This window comes from Myodes glareolus, chromosome 2 (genome assembly GCF_982192425.1).
Source record: "Myodes glareolus chromosome 2, mMyoGla1.1, whole genome shotgun sequence".
Lineage (NCBI taxonomy): Eukaryota > Metazoa > Chordata > Mammalia > Rodentia > Cricetidae > Myodes > Myodes glareolus.
Window position 1 is genome coordinate 67,255,998 of NC_142027.1, and position 24,566 is coordinate 67,280,563.

General features: G+C 49.3%; 1 protein-coding gene and 1 long non-coding RNA gene across 2 annotated transcripts in view; one reads left to right on the forward strand and one right to left on the reverse strand.

The window, feature by feature from the left end:
- Positions 1-24,566, reverse strand: part of Itgb5 (integrin subunit beta 5) — a 109,809-nt gene that overhangs the window by 22,839 nt on the left and 62,404 nt on the right. Inside the window, exons 6-10 of the mRNA XM_085685486.2 lie at positions 23,328-23,489; positions 22,000-22,095; positions 19,967-20,056; positions 11,498-11,632; positions 3,504-3,933 (exon numbers count right to left, since the gene is read on the reverse strand). Of these exons, the coding sequence (XP_085541612.1) occupies positions 3,504-3,933; positions 11,498-11,632; positions 19,967-20,056; positions 22,000-22,095; positions 23,328-23,489 (913 nt within the window). The remainder of the gene's footprint in view (positions 1-3,503; positions 3,934-11,497; positions 11,633-19,966; positions 20,057-21,999; positions 22,096-23,327; positions 23,490-24,566) is intronic.
- On the forward strand, positions 5,868-10,074 carry LOC125413044 (uncharacterized). The gene is made up of 2 exons (XR_007235808.3): positions 5,868-6,007; positions 7,416-10,074. It is a non-coding gene; the product is annotated as an uncharacterized LOC125413044 (long non-coding RNA).

A 24,566-nucleotide genomic window follows, 5' to 3' on the forward strand; every position in this document is an offset into this window, starting at 1 on the left:
ACAAATTCTTATTGAATGTTAGGCAGCGGTATGCCTAAATAAATGACAGCAAGGGAGACATCACTGACATGTCCTTAGCACTAGGTAAAGTTATTACCATCCAGTCTCCTGAGTTTACCTGCCGGTCTACAAATCTTGACTCCACTACTTTCAGAGGAAAAACAGTTCCCACAACTGCCCCTTTCCCAGGCCTACCTTTTTTGAATGCAAACTATCTGTCCTTACAGGCTAAATTTGGAAGCCCTACTTAATCGCTGTGAATTGAGAAATTCTTTTCGACATACCTGGATAATGTTCTTATGGACAGTGTTTCCTTTGTTAAGAAGCAAGAACCTAAGAGCTGAGCCTTTAATTGCAGGAGACTTTTAGCTAGAGTTTCGAGAACTGTTTTAAGTCTCCTGAGACCTGTTAGCGGACCCAGGATCTGTTCTTGGATGCTGGCTCTGGCTTATTAAGAAAGTGCCATGCTCCGTTTTCCATCTCTGGGAAAGATCTACTGGTGTGCTTTGGGCTCTCAATATCTACCACATAATAAAGGTGGTGCATGAATTATACAACCCTATTACAATGTACTTCGGGGGCCTCAGCCATAAGATCAAAAAGGTCTGCTCAAAATTTTACATCTGATTGGATTTCAAATTTCTCATCCTATGAGACCCAAGAGGTAGGGTGGCCGTCAGATTATTAAATGTAAAAATCTCATCAGCTTCACGTAAGAGAGTGACTAGATCCCAGGAGATGACTGATGGGCACACAAATCACCAAGAAGCACAAAGTCTGAGCGAGTCTCTTTTACCGCATTCAAAATAACTGACCAGACCCAGACATCTTCTCATGTTTAAAGAAACTTTGAAGGGTCAACACTTTCCAAGAACCAGACGAACAGAAGCCCTCACAAGGGCCTCAGAAAACTCCCGTTACACACGGAAATGTTTTGGGGACAGAACTATTCTGCAAATCGCTACTTCTAGAGCCCAGAGGAGAGCCACAGCGGGAGTCCCATGACGGTGTGGCACAGGAACAGTAAAATGCTCACTGGCTTCCAAACCCAGCCTGCTGTTTTGATGATGGAAAACCTATCCCAAACCCACAGGCTCTTGTATTTTCTCTCCTCCTTCTCTCAGTCGGGGTCAAGGACTGCAAGTCCTGCAGAGGAAGAACCGGATAATCGGATAATCGATCCTGGCCCTGACTCTGACTCAGCAACTTCCTCAGGACACTGCCCAGCCCCTCCCACCTCCTCAGGACAGACCTCAACCACAAGACCCACTTCCAGGATGGGCTGCAGGGGCCAGGGGGAAGGAGAAGTGCCAGAGAATGCTGAGGCTGATGGTTTGAGAGCCTGAGTCAGCATCTTCAGGAGCACAGTGCTTAGGAAATAGGCTTTGTCTCCCATGAAAACCCCAAGCGGAGCAGTAACCCCCAAGAAACCAGTGTGTGCAACTCCAGAGCGGAAGCTCAGGCTGGCCAGGGTAGCCAGAGCTGGAGGAAGGAACTGTTCACCACTGCTCAGCAGTGTCCAGAAAGAGCCAGATGGTCTGAGAGACAAGAAGCATGAGGTACTCCTCCCCGCAGGAGCGTGGGCCACTGAGCTCCCTGTCTAGAACCACGCTTGCTTTCAACTCACCTTAAATGCACAAACCCAACAATGGCCTTAGTGCAGACACCCCCTTCTCCAGGAAGACCTGGAGAGCTTCCACATTTCAACTAGTGTGGCTTTTCAAGTGAAGAGATGGACGGTCTAGCTGAATGTACAATAAGAGTCAAGAATGTTCTGATCAGCAATTAACTAAAGTAATCCGAGTTCTTCTCCAGAGGAAAGGGAGACTGAATGACCACACATGAAATCAGATGCAGACGCGGATACTAACAAGGAAAAGTTGGGAAGGAAAGAAAATCCCCCTTGGAGAGATGAACGCACGGATGATTTTAACGTTGCTTTCCGTCAGTCAGGACATTCTAGATTTAAGAAAAAAATCCTCGGTTCTCTTGAAAAGCAGTTCTCTTGACAACACAGAGGGTAGGTAGGTTGGGGAGGAGTGCATGTGAACTAGTGAGGGAGAAAAAGCCCCCTTGATTGGTTCACCAGACGGTCCCTATCCTGTGACCACAGAGAGCGACGGCACAACCTGACCCCACCTCCATCAACTTCCCATTTCCCAAGAGTTCTTTAAGGACCAAGCGTAACTTTTGTATGCTGGGGGACACCCCACCTTAGAAAGTCAGTGAGCTGCTGTGCTGTTCACCTGAGAGCTTCAGATCTTGGCACCCCCTGGTCTCTGCATCCACAGCCCATGAGAGCCTGGGGATCACAGGGTTAGATGGGTGTAGGCATCTTTCAGATACACACTTCAGCAGAACTCTACAGTGTAAGATAGTAACTCAGAACTATGGATTCTGGTGGTTGGATAAACAAGGGAGCTCATTCCCTTGTTAAGCTTTCCCTTCAGAGGTCTCTTACACATTGCGGACCAACTGCCCCATGCCTGCCGGGCTCTGAGCTCACTCGGGCTTCTTGTTTATGTCTTTTCCTTCCATTCTCAAAGTAAGGCAGAAGCAAGCAATGTTGGGTCACTTTTAGAGATGGGAAAACCTAATGTCCAAGACAAGTGAAGCTCTGTCTACCACACTGTGCAGATGGATTTGCATGGGCAAATCTACTCCAGGGAACGCAGGCTGAGCAGCATTCTGGAGCAAAACCATTCCCAGCGGTTATATCTGACTCCAGAGCTAAGCGGAGGGGGAAACTCCATCCCACCATGTGGAGTTTTTTAAAACACAGCCCAAAGACCCACAGGCTAAGCCTGGTACTGCCAGCTCCCAGGGCACGGCTCTGACCCATATGGGAGCCAGTGTGCTCCTTTTGTGCCAGGCTTGTGCTAAGTACTTCATTCAGTCTCGTTTCTCACAACTCCACACCTGCCACTCCTGAGCCCGCTTTAATCTGCAAACCAGAACCATCTAGCTAACACCAATGTGTCATCACGCTGATGGTGGGAGAGTTGGCACATGGGTTCCGATCTTTTCCCGTGCCTTCATCCACGACACTCCTATATCCTGCACTTCACAAACCAATTTTGAACATTTCAGTCCCACCACCCTCAAGGTGTGCTCAAACCTGTCTCATAGGAGCTCTGTTTATAGGAAGCCCCCTCTCCTCTTAACATCTACACACTTGTGCTTTCCATGGGTAACATCCCATAATACTACACCATCACATGTGCCTGACCTGTTTCACCTCTCCCCTACCTCACGCTCTACCTTCATGGCCAATCCCCACCCATCAGGTGCCCTATGCAGGCGAGCCCTGCCAGAACGGACCCACGGCAGACCCCCTCAGACTTGATGTTATATTCCACATGTGGGCATCCACCATGCGCCAGTGGCAGGCTTATCCCCGGTCTCCTCCCAGGCCAGCCAGAGGCGTGACCATTTCTACCACCATCCTGAAAAGGGCAGGGTTGGGTCTGGCTCAGAACAAATGTAAGGGGGCAGAGGCCTACCTGAGCATAGGACGCCCTTGTTTCTGGCACAGGAAAAGCTGTCACACTCGCAGAAGGGCCCGTAGATCCTCCCGAACTCACTCTCGAAGCAGGAGCACTGGTTGCAGCTGCACTCCCCGCGTCCGCTGCACAGAGGCTTGCCTTCTGCCTCTCGGCACAGGTTCTGGTACCCGCTCTGGTTCTCTCCCTCCTGGCACTCGCATCTGGTGCCCAGGTAACTGGGGTCACATTCGCACAGCCCACAGACATATGTTCCGTTCCCACTGCATCTGGCACTGTTGGCCTCCTGTCCTGTGCTACAGCCACACGTGCAGTTGTAGGTGACTTCCACCTGCAGACTGTCCCGGAACCCTACAGGCCGCAGGGTGAAAGCTTGGGCTGTGTGTCTGCCTGGGCAGCTCCGAGCCTCCACGGAAACTTCAAAGGATGCCTGGGTAGAAGGAGAGGAGACATCATAGCCATAGCAAACCAGGGCTCCTGTTCCCCCCTCCCCTGCAGGGGGCATGGCCACATACACCCCTAATGAGATCTACCCTGCCTAGCACACAGGTGGAACCCTGGTAGGAAGAGACAGCAGGTTGACAATCGCAGGTATCTTATGGACAAGAGGAGTTGATTACGCTAATATTCAACAGGAATTGGGCATTCTCATCACCTTTAAGAATTAAGGTCTATTCTCATCACCTTTAAGACCCCAAGGCTCTGAAGAAATACACAAGGAGTAAGATGTGCATGGCTCTGGCTCTCCCCTTTATCACCCATCCCGTCCTCATGCTTTTCCCACTGCTGTACACATCTCTTCTCCCATCCATTCAACCAGCTTCTAATGTATGCAGTGGGCTAGATGCTGGGGGATGGTGGTGCCCCCTGGCAGGAGCTGCAGGGCAGAGAACAGTCACCTGACCCCCTCTCTGTTGGAGAAGAGACGGGATGTCACACCAGTTCCCTGCAAGCACGGTTCTTACAGCTGTATCCTGTCCCATCAGCCCACCGTCCCGAGGCTGTAAAGGACACTCACCGCCTGAGTAGCTATCACACACAGGGACACTAAAAAAATGAAACATTTGGGGAGGAGCTTCTCAAAGGCTGCCTTGACCCGAGAGCAAGCTGGACCTAGCAGGGTGACAGGAGCCTGCCTGTCAGCTGCTCACAGTCTGGAGGGGAAGGGAGGCTGGTAGAGGCTTGCTTTGAGCCTTCCAGGAATTAGACCACGACACCATACCTAGTCAGAGGCAGGAGCTATGTGGGGATGGAATCTCCTGTTTTATTTCAGACCAAGCCCTGATGACTCCACAGAAATGAGGACGAGCGGTGAAGGAACCTCACCGAGATGCACTCCTCTGGAAGAGGGGACCCCGTCTCAAGCAGGCATGCCTGGCCACTCCTTCAAGCGGACCTTTCTATCTGGGCTGGTGTCTTTATTTCCTGGGACTCGTCATCAATAGCCTGCTTTGGTGGGCAACTGCGATAATGGTCATTTGTGAGCACTGGATTTCTTTCTAAGCATTATTTCCTAAAGATCTCTTCCCAGATTCTCTGGCATCTGGGGACATTCAGGGCAGCGATACTGAGCAAGACAGGCCTGAGTCAGGCTTCCCAGCAAACCACAGCCCCAGAGGTCTTGACAACAACCACCCAGGTCTCAGCATCCATCATGATACTTAACAGAGGGTACTTTAACACGGGTGAGCTGAGGAAAATGTCCAGGAAAGACAGAAGAAGGACCACACTAGCTGCAGACAAGGCTAACCCCATTACATCCATTATCCTTATGGAGGGTAGGGAGAATGAAGAAAAGGGAAGTGACTGACAAGATCAAATCTGAGTTCCAAAGTCCAGGGTCGCTCAGGAAAGGAAACAAGATGGGGGAGCTACACAGCATTGAAATCTGTTCGTGACAACGCATTGATACACATGAGCGTTCCCACAAGCATCCTTTTCATACAACCCAGAAGCAGCTGTCTTCCCTTCAAGGGAGTCAATGAGGCCGGAGGGATTGTCTGGTTACATAGCCAACTGGGATGGTGCTCACCTAAAACAGGCCTGAATTCTCTAGCCTATTATCTCCTAGAACGGGCAATGGGGTGGACGCTTATGCAATGATCCGGGTAGAGAGAATGGCTGCCTGGCTCAAGGCAAAGACAGCATGATGGTGACCCCAGAGTGATTGTCACAGGCTTCTCCAAAGCTTTCTCTCTTGAGCTGGGAATGTGCTAAGCTTGCACACAGGCAGGGATTGGGGGCTGAGTCTGAGTAAAGTTATCCATGGGGCCATGAAGAAGGAAGGGAAGCGGAGACTCTGGGAGGCTGACATCATCCCTTCCCCGTCATTTGCATGAGGCTGCTACTTCCTGCCACTTTCTGTGCCTGGTGAATGAAGAGATCAGGAATTCAATAGACTGCAAAGAACGGCCTGCAGCAAGGGCCAAGGGCACTTGCTATTGACTCTGTGAACACAACCTTCCCCATGAAGACCCACCTTCACAAAGCAAGAAAGAAAGGAAGTAAGGGGGGAGTAGAGGGAGAGAGAGGGAGGGAGGGAGAGGGAGGAAGGGAGGGAGGGAGGGAGAGGGAGGAAGGGAGGGAGGGAGGGAGAGGAAGGGAGGGAGGCAGACTCTTTAGTCTTGCCCACATGTGCCGGGTTAAGTAGAAGCGTTGGGAGCCTGTGAGTTGGAGCCAGGACATGGAAACTCGCACTGTCTGCCTGGCTGGGAAGTCAAGAGAGCTTGGCTCCCCAGCAGAGTTTCAGGGCCTCCTCGGTCAAGGCTTCTGTCCAGAGGTCTATCTGTCTGGCCTGGAGCCTGCTGTCTGATAACTGGAGAGAAGCCTTGTCTGTCTCAGTCTTGGCTCCTGCTAGACACAGAAATGCTATAAAAAGCACAGTCAGAACAGCAAACAGGTCTGCTTTGCTCTCCCATCCTTACAGTTCAGTTTCCTTACTGGATTAGCAAACCCTGAGAGGCTAGAAGGTACTGGAATACAATTCCTTGGCTCCCCTTTCCTTGGTAACTAAGGTTTAGGGCCAAGCATGATACTGAGGGCTCCACAGGTCTTGACTAAGTCTAGACGAAGGTCACAGATGCAGTTAGCCATTCTGGCCGGACTGGTGACTTAACCTCATTGGGATGGTTCTGGCTCTCCAATGGGGGAGCCTACCCTCTCAAAAGTGTTGCCCAAACCCTATACAGAACCCCTAACCCCAGGGTTCTGCAGAAAGCGAAGTCCACTCAGATCTTAATAAAATAAAAAGCAGAGGTGGGCCCCAAGTACGGGGCCGCTAGGAGTGGACAAGAGCAGAGGGATACGTTGTGTGAAGGCCGTGACAGCGGTGCACTGGGCCAAGTGCGGGGTGCTAAAGCAAGCTGCCACCTGCATACTGATTTGTCACAGCTAGTTCCTAAGAACGCCAGCTCCCAGGGTGTAGGTCAACCCAGTCAGGCTTATCGGTGAATGGAGAGGGACCACCTCAAAACTTAGGCAAGGAACCCAAAAAAAACCAAATTAATTAATCAATCAATTAATTAAGTGTATAAATGTATGTCTGTGTGTGCATACATGTGAGGCAGGTTCCCTCAGAGTCCAAAAGATGATACTGGATCCCTGGGAGCAGGAACAATGTGTAGTTGTAAGTCAACCAATGGGTCCTCTATAAGAGCAATATGGAGCAATATGCACTTTTAGCCTTAGCGCATCTCTTTAGCCCCTTAAAACTCCTTTATTTATTTATTTATTGATTGATTGATTGATTTTTTTTTTAAGACAGGCCTTCTTTATGTAACAGTTCTAGCTGTCCTGGAACTCAGAGATCCACCCGCCTCTGCCTCCTGAATGCTAGGGTCAAAGGTGTGCGCCACCATACCCGGCTGCCCTGTAGAATTCTCAATCCTCAGACCTCACTTTTCACTGCTCCAGATTCACACAGTGCAGAAAGCCCTTCCCTCAGGATCTGCATGACCCTGGTGGACAAGCGACACACCCAGCTCAGGAAAAGAGCGGCTCTGCAGCCATCTATACCCAGACAACAAAACCCACACAGCTCTTGCCAGAGGGGCCATGTGACTGTGGCCCTTGGACACGGAGACAATACCGGGACAGAGAGAAGACAAAGGGCCAGCGGAGGCTTGCCTGAGGACCGGCTGCTATTGCCATAGGGCTGTGGCCACTGGATCCCAAAGAGAAATGGGCCAAAGGCAACTGGATTGGTGAAAACACCGTCTTTATCATTGTTTCAATGCTCTGAAAAGTCATCCCATCACGACAGAGATTTCTCAGTGCGGAGGAAAATTTCCATTTGAAATCCTTTTTTTCTGCTTACCAGACATTTGATTTCCTGAGCCCTCCCAGCCAAACAAATGAGAACTGCGCACAGTGGGTTGGAGGACGGTGGCCATGATCTCACCCAAGTCTCTGAAGCTTTCACTCCACTGTGCCTGAGGCCTAAGGAGAAGGCCTGGGCTGTAGCATCGTTAGTGATTTGGGTCCTGTTGCCTGCTGCTCACTGGTAGTGAGACCTGGGGCCAGTTTTGCAGGCTCCTCTTTGAGCCTCAGATTTTCACACGTTAACATGGAGCACGCTAGTTAGCTGAAAAGCTACTGTAAGACACAGAAATGAGGGCTGGCTAGTGGCTCAGTGGGTAAAGGCACTTGCTGCTCAACCTGAGGACCTGAGTTCCATTCCTGAGTCCCACACAGTGGAAGAGAACCCTCTCTTGCAATTTGTCTTCTGACTCCCACATGCAACATATATAAAAGAAATCAATGTTGAAAAAGAAAAGAGTTGGCAGCAAAGCCCGACTGGGCACACTGTAAGTTCCCATGGACAGGCAGCTAACATGGCTCCCTGTGCCAGGGAGGCTGTGGTCGGTAAGCGGACTTGGTCTAGATGGAAACAGCTCAGTCTGGGCTGGGAGGCCACAGCTTACAGGGAGCTCTGTGAGCTTGGGCAGTTCACTCTCCTCGAGTCTCAGGCTGCCCATCAGGATTAAGGTTTTCTGTGCCCACCAATGCTGATGGCTATCAGAGCTGGATATGACAGGGACGGAGAGGGCACTGCTCCCTGGTGAAGGTTCTGGTCCATCACCACACTCCATCCCCTGAAATGCATATGGCAGAACGGGTCACTGTGTAAGGTGGTGTGGGGTGCAGGCTACAGAACAGAAAGCCTCAGCTTCGCGCTTTCAGTTCACCAATTCTATAGGTTAGATTCCCTAATCTGTCACAAGGGTAGCAATGTCTTCCTCACAGGAAGCTAAGAGGGGAACACAGAAATGTGCACTGTCCAGTCTGTTTCCTGCCCATCGTGGGATGAAATGTGTTTTCTCTGTATTCCACAAGGGACCTCAAATGGACGATCCTTGCGATTTCCCTATGTTTGTTTAAGGTGGGATGAAGGGACGTCAGATCCATTCTGACTCATGAGGGCATTGTCCACAAGCACAATTTTGCGATCTGTTTTTAGCCAATTCTTAGTGCCATCTGCTTGTCACTTTCCCTTCTAAAAAGATCCCACCCTAAAACCACAAGTCATGTGACCAGGAGAGTGCCACCGTTATCTCGGGCATCTCGGGTTCCAAAGATTTTCTATTAGCACAGCCCCAACTGGGACACTAGTAACATCTTTATAACACGTTTCTTTATCTTGGTAAGGGTCTGATGGGGGAGCACACGTGGCCTGGCACATATGTGTAGATCAGAACACAATTTGCAGAGTGGGTTGTCTCCTTCCTCCACGTGAGTCCCAGGGACAGAATCCATGTGGTCCAGCAGGCCTGGCAACAAGCGCTTTGACCCTCTTGAGCCATCTCACTGGCTCTTAGCAAGCCATTTGTTTGTTTTTTAGACAGAATCTCACTACGTAGCCCAGATTAGCCCAGAACTCACGATGCACGTGAGATCCTATCTTAAAAAACAAACAAAACAAAAAACACTACCAGACTGCACTCCCTCCGTCCTATTAAACCTCTAAACTAAATATAAGATGCTAATTATAGTTAACTAATTAATCATAACTTAGTTTTTAAAACAATTTTTAAATCTTAGTTTTCCTGCTTTATAAGAGAAACTGTTTGCCCCAGCTCTGTGACCTTGGCACATTTGATGAGCAGGTCTGACAAGAGTAAGCATGCTTCCTCAGCTACAGATCTGCCTGCCTGCTGACGCCCAGTGGCGCTGCACCACACATCTCGTGCAGAGATCTACAGAATTCACCCCCACATTGTTTTTCCACTGATGGCTGCCCACCACCCGCCATCTTCAGAAAGGCCTGCTTTGTTGTCCCTACATTTACTTGCCATTTAATTTGGGCACGGGGTATGTATGCCACGGTATACGTGTGGCAGTCTGAGGACAACTTGTGGGAGTCAGTTCTCTCCTTCCACTATGTGGGTTCCAGGGATCAAAGTCGGGTCATCACCAGACTTGGCAGCAAGCCTGTGACATTTCACCAGTCCCAACTGCTGTCTCTTTAAACCCCATGAGTTCAACAAGACTTTTGTTTTTTTTTTCTTAATTCACCTTGACTAAGAAATTACTATCATTTACCTAAACAATACAAATATAACTTTTGACATTACTTAAGTTTTATTTAAAAGAGTCTCTTTAATGGTTGAAGAAACACTTGATACATCTTTATACTGACATTATTTATTGCTGAAGGTAGGGGTTATCACCATTTCTATTTGGTCCATAGAAACTTAAGTGTTGTTTGAATGAACAGGAAGATGGAGTGGGCATTAGTCTGTTCTTTACTGACCCCTGAGTTAACTGTCATAAATAATCATTTGTAATGATGTTCCTGACAAGTTGACCTTTTCAAGTTGGTAAAAGTGAAATGTATTTGGAAAATCTGTCTGGGAGAAGGATTTGCTTCCTTATTATTAGTCTCACCTTCCAGACTATATTTTGAACTGCCTCCTTTGGTGGTCAGACACCACTGTAGTAGGGTTGGGAAAAGGTGGGACATTTCCCTGTGTGGTCCTAAGTGGGTGAAGGGCCACCACAGGGAGGAAGAGAGAAGTGTTGCAGAATATATGTTTAAACTAATCAAGGTGTGCTGCATTTGTTTAATTATGTAAAGATGTGTTGCTGTGTTACCTTGCGTACCTAAGGCACCTGATTGGTCTAATGAAAAGCTGAATGGCCAATAATGAGGGAGGAGGTATAGGTGGGACTTCTAGGCAGGGAGAGTAAGCAGGAGGAGGAATTTAGGCTTGAGGAAGAAAGAAAAAAGGAGAAAGGAAAAAAAGAAACATAGGGAGATGTCAGGGGCTAGCCAGCCAGACACAGAGAAAGCAGGAAGGTAGGGCATACAGAATGAAAGAAAGGTAAAAGGTCACACAAGACGTAGATGAACAGAAACAGGTTAGATTAAGTTAAAAGAGCAAGTGGGACAAGCCTAAGCTAAGGCCGAGCATTCACAATTAATAATAAGTCCCCAAGCCTTTATTTGGGAGCTGGTTGGAAGTCCAAAGAAAATTTCAACTACGGAGAAGAGCCTAATATCCTGGCTAGACACATGCAGATGTTCTCAGGACTTCCTGGGGCAGGGGGAGCTAGCTTACCGCCATGTTGGCTGGCATTAGTAAAAACTACCCAGATTCTCTAGAGTATACACAGAAGCTTTCCCTCGCTCTATTTCCTGAGGAAAGGCATGGTCAGCGAAGCTCACTGGAGGGGTTGGAGGGCTGGCCCAGTGGCTAAGAGAAAAGATGAGAAATGGAAGCCATGCCCCCAGATTCCCGTCTGTCCTCGTCTACCTGACTGCACCTGTCAGGCCAGAACACCAAGCGTCACCGAGGAAGCTGCCGGTGGCAATGCCCTGAGGGGTCTATGGACTAGAGTTCTGTTCTGTCCCACAAAACACAGGGCAGCCTTGGAAGGATGCTGAGCCAGAAGGCAGAACACAAGCCTCTAGAGGACTCCAGGAAACTACAATTTATCAGAGAATAATTACCCAGGCGAACAAGAGCTCCTATGAAGTGGGGATGAACACTTACCGTGTCCCCGATCTTCAGACCCTCGCATTTCCGCTGACCAGGGTAGGACACGCCATCCTGGCAGGTGGCAGTGAAGAAGAGATTAAGGTCTTCTGGCTGATCCCAGACTGACAGCTCCACTTTAGACCGGATGCTCTGCACAAAGGGAGAAAACAAAGCCCTCAGTACTCAGTGACAACTTCAGTGAGGCGCTCTCCACAGTGGCTTTCTCATGGTTTCCTCTAATTCAGGAGGCTCAAGTCAAATTAGAGGCGGGAAGCATCGTATACACCATCTTCATAGACCTGACTTGGGGCCTCCCTCTGGGAGCTTGCAATGGTTGATAAAGGTCCATCTGTCAAATGATAATATCTCCCTCAAAAGGCTTTTATCCTGCATCCCGCTTGCCTCCTCAGAACCACCTCTCACCCCCATCCTTGACTTCAGGTACACAGTTACTGAAATCTAGTCATGCTCTCTCTAGGTTTTGCGCGTATACGTGCACACACAGGCGTGCACACACACTCAGGACAGCACCTGCCTTCCCCCAGGCTAGCTCCTTACTATCCTGCAAAGGCGACTCATCCAGGACCCACCCTACCTTTTTTCATACTCAAACCCAATCCCTTCCTGGGTGAGGTCATCCTGTGTGAGTCTGAAACTACATTATCAAAGAATCCACGCTTTTCTGTAGACTAGCGTCTCGAGACATTGAGTGAAATAAACACCAAGGAAAACCGATATGTTAAAGCAGAATATAAAAAAGAAAGACTGAAAGTAGCCTGTCATGGGACGGAGCGGGGAGGAACTGGAGTCCGCACACTGCTGGCTGGAGTGGAAGCGGGTTGTAGGCTTTTGGAAAAGCAATAGGTAATGTCTTCTAACACTCAGACCAACCTTAGTCCTAGATTCCCCTGAGGATTATTCACAACAGAAATGTGCAGGCCAGAGAGGCACTGGTAAAAATGCCTACAGCAACTTCAGAGCAAGAATCGGGAAAGCAATCAAAAGCCTACCAATAGCAGAATAGGCTGAAGTAAGCCTCAGTGTGTCTACACAGCAGAGCGCCTACAATAGAGAGAATAAATCAAACGCAACTGTGTGAACACACACTGAAGCGTACAATGTTGCTGAAAAGAAGCAGACACTGTATTTATTCTCTCATAAGGACACTCTGGTCCACAGAAGATCATATATAATAGTGGTCCCAAGAGATTCGGAGTGCCAGCAATTTCCCGTCACTTAGTACATAACTTCTGTATGCTCAGAGACACAATGGCCACCACTGTTAGAACTGCCTGCGGTATTCAGTATGTGCCAGCCTCACAGGTTTGTGGCCTAGGAGTGAAAGGCAGCAACAGAGAAACGCGTCACGCGGTACAACATTCCACCGCCTAGGTTTGCACGTGCTATCCTCTTTGCACAAGGCTGACCTCGCCTGAGGATGTGTCTCTCGGAATGTATCCTTGCTGTCGAGTGTGAACTTCAGAGACAGGCAGAAGTGATGGCTAGCTACCCCTGGGGACAGTGATAGGAGGAGGCCTGCAAGGGACTGCTGGCAATGCCGCTCCACGGCTGTGTTTTCTTCGTGAATTCCTGTTTCTGAAACAGGAGTCTTATTACGTAGTCTAGGCTGGCCGTGAACTCTGTAATCCTCTTGCCACTGGCTCTTGAGTGCTGAAATTACAGGCAAGAGCCAACATGCTCGGCTGTGATCCGCTCTTTTCCCTGGGTGTCACAAACCCACGTATATTTAGTTTATACAAGGTCTGTGGAATGCTTTATACGCCTCTTGGTTTTTAAAATCCTCCCATAACCAGGAGGGAACCTGCTATTGCTGCTCTGCTAAATGATCAGGTTTCACAGTGCCTGTGAAATGTTTATGTTCATATTCGTAAGTAAGCGCCGCGCTCAGACTTGGCCGGGAAACTTTCTGCTGCAGGGGACAGCAGACGATTCAGAGTCTCGGGACTGTCCAGGGTGTTGAGAATTACTGACAGCGAGGGCTCAGCCCGAAGTGAGGCATGCATATCACCCTGTCACCCCCTCGAGGCTCAGGGGACATCATGGAAGAGGGAGCAGAAGGGAAGTCAGAGGCAGAGGATGGGGAAATGCGCTGTGAAGTGTCTTCTGAACATGACACGGCCATTGGACCCATGAAGCCGAGGCAACTCTGGTTGTCTGTCTGCACAGAACCACACAAACCACAATTCTGGCATAAATGAAGGAGGGGTTCAGCAGATCCCATCCTTAACTGAGGCGCTTTTAGCAAAAGATGCTGCAGGGCTAGGGCCAAACAGAAGATTAAAGTACATTACATACATGTATGATATGAAATATCAAGTAATAAAAATATTATGAGTACACACACACACACACACACACACACACACACACACACGGCCCTTACCAAAAAAAATCTCTAAGTAATAGCCAAGTGTGATGCCACACACCTTTGATCCCAGCACTTAGGAGAGAGAGGTGGGTAGATCTCCATGAGCTGGAGCTAGCCTGGTCTCCATAGCAAGTGCTAGGCCAGCCAGGGCTACATAATGAAACCCTGTATCAAGTCACTATGAAACACGTTGCTTTAGAAACTGAGGCCAAATGATGTAACTGGCTTTATTTAGAAGTCATATTTTATCAGGCACTTTTTTTTTATAAGTCTGTTTATAATACACACAGCAGGACTCACTTACTCTGGGAGACACAAAGTCAAGCTGCCCCATGAAGAGCAAGCGGAATTGCCGCTACCTCCCCCCACCCCACCCCCTACCCAGGCTCCCTCGCTAACTCCAGCATGTGGTGCTAAGCTTGAATACATGAAATATGCAGTTTGCCCAGCAAATTCACAGCTTGCTGAAAACATTCCACAAAAACTTGTCTCTCTCTGCAGCAAACTGTCGAGAAGGCTTCTATGAGTCTAAAAATACTATCCCTCTGAAAGCTGCTTCCTCTCCGAAGTGCCATTCCTTAACTGGCCAAAGGGCGCAAAAGTGCAACTCGACACACACCATCCTCTCCCACTGAATATGATTAGCTATTTATGCTGAATATGATTAGCTATTTACGGATCCGCCTTCCCAGGGCACTGTGAGCTCTAAGGACCATTTGCACTCCGGGATGCAGCACAGGGTCTTGCTGAATGGATAGATGGATGGAAAGCATAGATGTTTTTTATCAATGGTTATGTTCAGGGGTTTGGGCCAAACGAAGATTAAATCTTTGATGAAAGGGTATTAGGGCTGGGCTTAAGAGGACTGGGTGCTCTTAAGAGGAAGAGCTCCCAGCACCCACACTGGGTAGCTCAAAACCGTCTGCAACTCCAGGTCCAGGGAAGTTAACCCTTCTTCTGGACTCCCAGAGCATTCATTGACATATGCATTCACATGAAGATACCCATACACAAAGGGGAAAAATGCATACACACATATGCACTGTATTTATTTATATTTATACAGAAGTATAGAGACAGGGCTCGGAAGATGGCTCAGTGGTTGAGAATACTGGTTGCTCTTCCAGAGGTTCAGGTTCAAAAACCACTCAGACCAAATGTCTACCTGTGGTAGACCCAACTGCATGCTATGCTGGCCTCCAGACTTCCTTGGTATCAACCCCTATCTAGACTGCTTCAGCGTCTCATTCCCATATAACCCTGACATGGTGACCATATGCATCATTTGGCTTCTCTCTTGGCCCCTTCTCTGTCCTCCACTCTCTCCTTCTAGTTTCAAGGGATCTGACAGCCTCTTCCGTTCTCCGAGAGCACCAGGCATGCACACGATGAGCCGGCATACAAGTAGGCAAACACACATACACACACACACACACACACACACACACACACTAAATTAAAAAATCTTTAAAATAAAGGAGAAAGAGAGCTTTATGTTTTACATGGGCCATAAGTCCCCAGTCTGTGTTCTGTCTGGCTGGTTGCCTCTGGCTTGCCACAGAGCCTCTGGGATCAGAACCTCCCTCATTGTTTCAGGTGCAGGAATTGTGAAGACTCAGCTCAGACCTCTCATTTATGGTAAGAAAACCTGAGGCAGGCAGGACCTCTCCTCCGCTCAGTGCTCACTCTGATCCTATGTCCACAGGCTTCTTTCTTCAGAATCAACTGACTCTGGACAGTGTGAATCACCAGGTCGCCCCATCCCACGGCTGTAAGGGTCAGTCTCCCCCAAACATCACAAGCTCCCGCAGGGGAGGGCTGTGCTTGGTTCAATGGCCTGCTGCCATGTGTCATATGATGCTGGCCACAGTTAGCTTCCTAAGATGTATTCGTTTCCGAAAAGAATGAAGGGAACACATATCAGAGGATCAAAGGCACAGGAATCGGTTCTTATGCACGAGGCCGTTCATGTGTAACTCATGAATCTACTCAATGGCTACCAGCTTTGCCCCTGAGATGGTTTCTTACCCCCATCTGGGAAAGGGAAGACAATGTCAAGAATGTCAGCCCTTTAACCACTATTGTGTTACATACCCGGTGCCAGGTTAGGTCACATCTGAAACTGCTTTAGGTTGGGTCAGCTGCTGGGGGGAGGGGTAGGGATTGGAGCAGACATTAAGGCAACAACCAAAAGAGAAACATGTGTTCTGCTAGGGCAGAATCCACCACAGGCTCTGACGTCACCCTCCACTGCACTCCAGTGGTTTGCAGCCCATCCTGCTCTCCCCCACTTTAAAAGAGAGGCCCTGCACTGTCTGTCTGGGTGCCGCTCTTCATAAGCAGGAGCGCCCGCCTCTCTTGTTGCCCAAATGATGCTTCCGAGTCTGCACCCAGGCCCGGGCCCTGAAAGAGAATCTCTCTTCAGCACTACTCCGCGCAAGACTCTGTGCTGCCAAACACTCTCAGGCAGAGAGAGCAACAGAGTGAGTTTGGCACAGTTGGAAAAAGGCTACAAATCCAAGAGCTGACAATTCCACATTGTGAAAAACACACACAAACCAGACTGGGCCAAAGACCACAACCTTTTCATCTGTTATGTAGACTCTGACCAGAATCTTCCAGCGTCCCCACAGAGCCATTGCCAACACTCAAGGGAGCAAAGTCAAGACCCACACGTAGTCACGGAGGAGTGACTCATGAAACGCACCACGAATCAAGGCAGCGCCAGCACGCACAGCCGTGGGGGACCCTGGCGGTGGGAAAGCACGGAGGGAGGCTAGCCAGAGCTACTGAGAGCCTCGCCTCTGCCCAGAGCTCGCCTCTTGCAAGAGAGGTCTATGTAGACTCCGAGGCAGGAAAGGCACCGGAGCCTCAAGTCCAGCAGGCCTTCCCACCAGCCAGACAGGCAGGAGCAAGAAGATGAAGGGAAAACACCCCACTTTTCCTACTCTCTCCTTTTCAGTCTTCCACACCATGCAACAACACTGCTGACATTGGGGGTGGGTGGGACTCCCCCACCTGAACCCCTTACACATACAAAAGCAACTCTCCATGGATAGCACCTGGCTATCCCCTAATCCAATGTGACTCTAATAATGTCGGACTCTAACAGTGTCAAGATTCCACAGGTTGTGGGCTCAGTAGCACAGGTTTGTCTCTTCCCTTCAGAGTCACAGGCTGTCACTTATCCTTATGACCAGCTATAAGTTAGGGATCCTACCATGATCTCTGCTTTAATGACTTTGTAGGATGCTCTCAAAGAATGCAGGACAATACCTTATATACGATTACTGGAATATTAGTAAAGGTAGCTCAGCAGAAGGGTGGAAGAGGCACATGAGGCAATGTGTGCAAGAATGTTGTGGAACCAAGTGTGCCAACCTCTACACAATTCCATGTGTACATGCTGTGTACCCAGGCCTTCTGGGAAGTTTATGGTAGCCTTATTATATGAACAAGACTGCTCAAGTTATTATCAATGGTAGTCAACTCTATCTCTGCCACATCCCCTCCAGGGAGGTCAAGAGTGATACTGAAAGTTTCAAACCCCCATTGCCTTGGCCTGGCCAATGTCTTGCCCATTCTGAAGCTATTCGGAGGGTCACGAGGAGTCATCTCACTAAAGCAAAAGGTGCTTCTGTCCCTTAGGGAAGGCAGAGGCATCTTTGAAGCTTTGGAACCAGGGTCAAAGACCAAAAGTTAGGACAGAGGGGCTTTAAAATTCTCTGTCAGCAACCAGGGCAGAGTCCAACATAACCTCTGTGTCTTCTTATGCAACACTGCCATGGTTCCCAAGTGACAGAGCACAGCATTCCACAGCACGGTTGCAACCAGCTGGGCTCTGCCCCCAACACCCGGGAGTTCCAGATGTCCGTATTCAATCTCCTACAATCTCGACAAAACGGGAGCAGACACAGGGAACTCCAGAGGGTCACAGCTTGGGGATAGGCACATCTAACACACTGACAAGAGGGAAAGTTTCACGGGTGTGTGCATGTCCCCAACTTAGCAGATTGTCCTATTTAAATGTGAACGCTCCGTTGTGTGTCCCTTATGCCTGAACGAAACTTTCAGAACTTCCCCTGCTTATTAATGGTAGTCTAGTAGTTTCATAGTTTCAAAAGTGGAGTTTCCAATGTTTACTGCTGTGTGCTCCATTTCTTAGCAGGTTTTCCCAGAAGGCAGTTTAATTTAGAGAGCAAAGCAGCAATGCCAAGGCCCCACAGTTTCCCAGGGAAACTGGATTCACTCCAGTTCCTAATGTAGCCTAAAAATATTTTCTCCACCCCAGCTCCTAAATGGCAGAGGGGACACCCCACTGATCCCCTGGCTCCTTGACCCCCAGGTCCCCAGATTTCCATTAAGAAACCATTTTATATATACACAACAAATCCTGATCAGAGAAAGTGGCACAAATTTCACAAAGAACACCCCTAAGCCAGGCACACACACCACACAGGCTGCTCCAGTTGGATTCCCAGCATCCACATGGAGGTTTACAATCCCCTAGAATTCCAATTCCAGGGGATCCAACCCTCTTCTAGCCTCAGCAGGCACCAGATGCACATACATGCATGTAGGCAAAACACTTAAAACATCAGGTGAAAATAAATAAATCTTTAAAAAACAGCACCCCAAGCATCCAGGAGACCTCACTATACTTTGGTTTGAGTGTTCCCACACATAAGCATGAACATACAAAACACTCAGCTACATACACTACTTGGGGACAGAGGGTGTCTCCATCCCTGCAAACAACACACAGCCAATTCTCCAGAGCCAATTTATGGTATTGGCGATGGAATCAGGGTAGTCCGTGCATCCTAGGCAAGTGCTCTACCACTGAGCTACACTGCTTGCCCCCTTTTTATGGGCTTCTTAAAGACAAAGTCTTGCTGTATAGCCAAGGGTGGCCTTGGATTCATAATCATCTTGCCTTCAGCCACTCCAAGTGCTGAGATTAAAGACATGCTCACCATGACTGGCTATTATTCCCCTCCCCCTTTTTTTTTTTAACCAAAGTCACAGGAGCAGAGGGCCAGGCTCTGGTGGAGCCAAATGCCCAGTGGTCTGTGGGATCTGAAGCTAGCTGAACACGGAAATTCTGGGAGGTAATTCTTCCAGAGAAGCCAGGAAAAATGTCCTTGTCCCACCTCACAGAGCCCAGACAAGGCTACTCCTCCTCAGGAAAGAAGCTGTGGTCACCAGGCCATGAGAGGAAAGCAACAGTCCCTCTGCCCCGTGGCTCTCTATCTCTGACAGTCACGGAGGGAATGACAGTCACAGGAGAAGAGGTGAATGCGTGGGGCAGGAAGTCTGATTCCCACTCTGGTTTCATTAGTCAGGGGCCCAGAGCTTGAAATGCAAGCACCCACTTCTCAAACCCCATTTTCATGTACTACTGTTTAGCATCTGCTGAGTCCCTCCCTGTAAATGACTCTAACTGTTCTCTTGCTAAAAGTGAACTAAAGCGTAAAAACCACTAAAGGTGTATGTTAATTTGGAAACCTTGCCTCTCTGGCTCTGGGCTCTGAGGTGAGGATTTAAAGGTCAGAGTTAGAACCAGGCCTGTGGTGCACACCTTTAATCCCAGCACTCTCGGGAGGCAGAAACTGGCCTTGAACTCACGGAGATCTGCCGGTCTGGTCAACACAGTGAATTCAAGGTCAGCCACAGTTACAGAGAGAGACCCTGCCTCAAAGGGGCAGGGTAGGGGGTGGGGGGTGGGGGAGAGAGTCAAACAGAAATAAAGACCATAAAGTGTAGAGGAAGGGAGGAGAAAAATTCTGGTCTGAGTAGGAAGTCACAAGAGGGATAAGGTAAACTATGATTTGTGAGGAACCAAAGCTGCAGACCGTGAGAGGGGATGGGGGGGGGGGGGCAACCAGCCGGAAATCTTCCCTGATGCCCAAATGTAAGTCTTTAGGATACAGAGACACAGTTCAGACCAGCCACACTTTGAACTCTAGGGGTCCCCAATAGAAGGGATGGGAACAGAGCTAAGCCCCCAATTCAGACCCAGATCAGCTTCCAGGCCTCAGTGTTCCAGAATGGGTAGGATGGCGGTGGGGATGGGGACCCAGTCAGTGACTTACACTGTATGCATTGATAATCAGTTGAATAATATTTTTGGAGTCGCCATGCAGAATCTCCACAGTGGTTCCAGGTATTAATGCTGTAAAATTCTTGGAAAAACAAAGAAAGAAAGAAAAGTAAGACCATTTTGCCTTCTGTGCTGGCTAATTTTATATCAACTTAACACAGGTTAGAGTATCAGAAGCAGGAACCCCAGTTGGGAAAATGCCTCCCTAAGGTTGGACTGTATGCAGCCTGTAAAGCATTTTCTTAACAGTGATTGACGGGGGAGGGCCCAGCCGACTGTGGGTGGCACCATCTCTGAGCTGCTGGTCCTGGGTTCTATAAGAAAGCAGGCTGAGCAAGTCATGAGGATCAAGCAGTGAGCAGCTCCCTTCCATGGCCTCTGCATCAGCTCCTGCCTCCGGGTTCCTGTCTCCAGGAGTGACTTCCTTCTGTGATAGACTACAGATGTGGAAGCCGAGCCCAAATAAACCCTTTGTCCCATAACTTGCTTTTCGTCACGGTGTTTCATCTTGGCAACAGTAACCCTATCTAAGACACCTTCCATCCTGTCAGAGTCCACAGTGCACAACGGACAGGAGTAAGGACCAGACTGGGCTCGGCCACTGTCACATGATGGAGAAGGCGCCACGGGAGAGACAAGAAAGAGTGGGGTGAGTATACTCAGTCAGCTGTGCAAGGGACTGAAGGGCTGACAGCGAGTAAGCCGCCCGCCCTCTGGGGCCACCCTGGCCCTCCTGATTCTTTCACCATCACTGCTGGCAATCCCAGGCTCATTTTAGATGGCTCTGCTTGTTCTACAGGAACAGAGAGGGCCACTTCCCAGGTGTCTGAGGGACACTCTATCTTATCAGTAAGAAGTTAAGATATGAAGGGTGTCCTAAGACCTTTTGATACCCGCGTGTAGGTTCTGGGACAAAGCCCTTTGTCCTAGCACAACTCCTGCGTGCTGCGCTGACAGCAGGACAGAGGCCCCTTGGCTCTCAGGCTGTACAGGTCTCCCCATTCTGAGAGAGACAAGTCAAGGAGGATTTTTCCCCTCGTGAAACAAAGCCCAATACAGTGCTTGCAATCAGTCCTTCTAAGCACGCAGTTTGCAGTGGACAACTTTTAACCCACACTGTTGCATCAAACAAAAAGTAAGTGTCTTTCCATGTCATTGCCTAAAATAAGCTCAGGCTCAGAGAAGATCCAGAATTCAGGGAGACACTGTGGCATTTTCACAACTGATAAGGCAGGAGCCTTTGAGACACAATCAAGCGTAAGTTCTTAGGAGAACATCCTGACAACATCCCCTTCACAGTGTACAGGATATCAGGGGTGAACCGGGTTTATAGTTAGCTCACATAAGCTCTTGCATGGCCAAATAGGTTGTGCGTGCGTGCGTGCACGCATGCGTTCGTGCGTGCGTATGCACCCAGCCCTGAGAACATACACGTAGGGGCCAGAGATTAGACTGAGTGTCCTCTGTGACTCTCCAAGGAGCTTGAGTGCAACTGGCAGCTCGCTGTGATTGCCAAAATGGTGGCCCAAGTGACAGCCGGGAAAAGACTTGTTGGTTTGAACAAGCCCATCGCTCCTTTCTCAGCCACTGACTGCTCTTTGGGAGGGCTACTGTCCTGGGCCACTCCTGGCTCCCACCCTCTGCAAGAGGTCGTGCGGCTGGAAAACCGAGTTAGCCATGCAGGCTGCCTAGCGTCTGCTCCAGTTTCCTCTGTGCAGGATTTCAGTTCGTATTTTTCTTCTCAGCTGGAATAGGCCCCGTGTTTCTAGCCATCGTCTGATAATGACAGTTCATACTATTTTTCTACGTATTTCTTTTAATTAAATTAGATAAAAACAGTTCAAACTTCTGGTGAAGACACACATGGCCATGGGAACATTCTAGAGTCCCCGTAGCCTGATTACCTCCAAGCATAGCTAGAAAGGGCCACAGCATTCGCCTCCTTTGACCCTGACCACTCCCACTCTGATGGCCGACTGGCTTTAAGTCAGAAAGAGCCCCAGATTAGGCCACGCCCCCCAGTACCTTGTAGAGCACATAGTGGTTCTTCGTCACTGCAAAGATGAGGTTGATGTTGTTCTCCGCCAGCTTCTCCCCAAGCAAGGCAAGTGATGGATAGTCCTAAGGCCAAGGCAAAAGTCAAGACTGCAACAGTTTCAACCAGCTGGACACCACCAGCATGTGACCTGCATGGGCCCAAGGTCATCAGCGACTCCTGAACTAAGAGGTTACGGGAAGAGACACTCAGAAAAAGGCCCCTCTAGGGTTCACCAGACACTCCCAAAGTGTGAGCGGGAGGACTGGAGCATCTCTAGGTGTGATCTGTAGCCCCCTTCATCCCTTCAGGAGGGGTGGGGACCATTACAGCTCCAGGAAGATCAGCCCCACCTCCTGCCATCTGCCGCCAGCACCCTTCCTATGGGTGCTCCTTGCGGAATTTTCCTTTTCCTGTGCCTAACAGGCCAGCCAAATGCCTGCAGATCATGCTCATGGCTCAGAAAGATGGAGGAGGCCACTGATCTCTGGAATTGAGCAGTGATGCTGGGAGGTGTATATGTGTGTGTGTGGGGGGGGGTGAATCCAAGTGAGGAGAAAGGAAGGATAAGAGCAGTTTAATGAGGTCCATAAGGATTTTAAGAGCTACTGGTGGGTACAGGGGTCGCCATTGGGTGAGGTCCTATAGTTACAGGCCCCATTTCCAGACTCCCTCATCCTAGATAACCTGGAAAGTTGGGATGGTCATCTCCTGAAGTTGGAGAAAATGGACTTGTTCTGCAAAAAACATTGGGAATAACTCTTCCCTAGCCAAATGAAGAAGAAGGAAGAGGAGGAGAAGGAAGAGGAAGGAAGGAAGGGAGGGAGGGAAGGAGGGAAGGAGCGAAGGAGGGAGGGAGGGAAGGAAAGAAGGAAAGAAGGAAAGAAGAAGAGTAAAAAGAAGAAGGTATATATTTCTTGAAAAGCCTGAATAACAAATGTGGCAATATCTTGGTAACTGCTGCGGCTGGGTGCCCTCTAACTTCTATCCCAGTCGAGACCTCTTCAGGAAAGCAGGCTCCACCTTGCTTTCAGAGCACCTCTCTATGAGAACCACTTGGCTCCCAGGTTACCTCCAGGGAAATAGCTCCCACCAGGTACACAACAGCGCAAAGACAACCAGCTACAGAAATCCCTGATGAGAATCAGTAAACAAAGAGGACCTAAAACCTAGTCAGAAGGACAAAATGATGAATAAAACTGGATCCCCAGGATGGAGTAGAACATAGCAAGCACTGAGGACCGAGGAAGAAGTTTCCAGGGACGGGGCGGGCCATGGGATGACAGGGAGAGGTAAGGGGAGCCTGCCCAGTCCTCACCATCTGGTTGGATGCGGTGTATTCATTGGCTTCATTCAGGTGACACTGGCCATCGTGTGGTTGAACCAGGCCGCCCAGTTTCCCATCCAGCGCGATGTGGGGCACGTCATCCGTTGTGAACACCAGCAAGTGCAGAGCATCTTTGCGCCAACCAATCTTTTCCTGAAAGACGGAAGACATAGGGTGCTGTCGCCTTCCTGAACAAATCTGCCCGGGGCATCATCCAAGACAGCACTTGGCTGCAGGGCTCCAAACCATCCAAGACAGCAGCTGGCTGCAGGGCTCCAAACCTGAATCAGAGGCATGCCCTTTCCGCAGCAGCACGGCCTTTCACTTAACACCCACTCCACAGAGGCACAGAAGAGAAATCGCCAAGCTCCGCCCACACAGGCCCACAAGCCTAGACATCCACTCCAGCAGCATCCTCTTTCCTGGGCCTGACTTCATCCAAAGGCTACATCTCAGGAAGATTCCTTCTCAGGCTTCAGAACAAGCTTGACCCCACCCCGATGTCTTCATCACATGTGCTGGCTAAGACTGAAGAAGATGATAGTTAAACACTTCAGATCCTGGTATCTGAAACAGGAATCATTCAGAGTGAAGCACCTGAATGGCCAAGAGATGGTAAGAAACACCTTCTATCCTGGTAGGTGTGAATTCTCCAATTCTTCCAGTAATCACTTCGATGCCCAGAGTGCATCAGATGAGCTATTTCTCCCTTACTGCTTCACTGCATGGGATTATCTGAGGCTCAGCTAAACACAGTACCATGGCAAGGGAGGGGCTCCATACCGTTCATATGCGGCCACTTTAGTCACAACATTGCACAAAGACACTCAGGAATTATCACAGGAACTGGGATACACGATCCCTCTTTACTATCGGGGAAAGGGCATCGCAGAATGTATTGGTGACTACAGGAAGAACTGAAACTCTGCCAGGAGTCAGAGATGCTACCCAGTAGATAGGGAACTCACGGAGGTGGAATTCATAGACCCCAAAGGTGAAAGGCTGGTGTCCTCTCAACGGCAGGTGAGGACTTGGGTACCACCCTCTCACTCATCATCGTCGGAACAGCAAGGATGCTGCCTTATCCCATTTAAAAGCAGCATGGGCACAGAAAAATATATTGTCAAACAACAAGGAAGAGAAGAGGAAAAGGGATTCAACAGAGGCCTGGAGACCTGCTGCAGACAAGAGCGGTCACCTAGTGAAAAGTCGGTGTGGAGGGCCGGACCA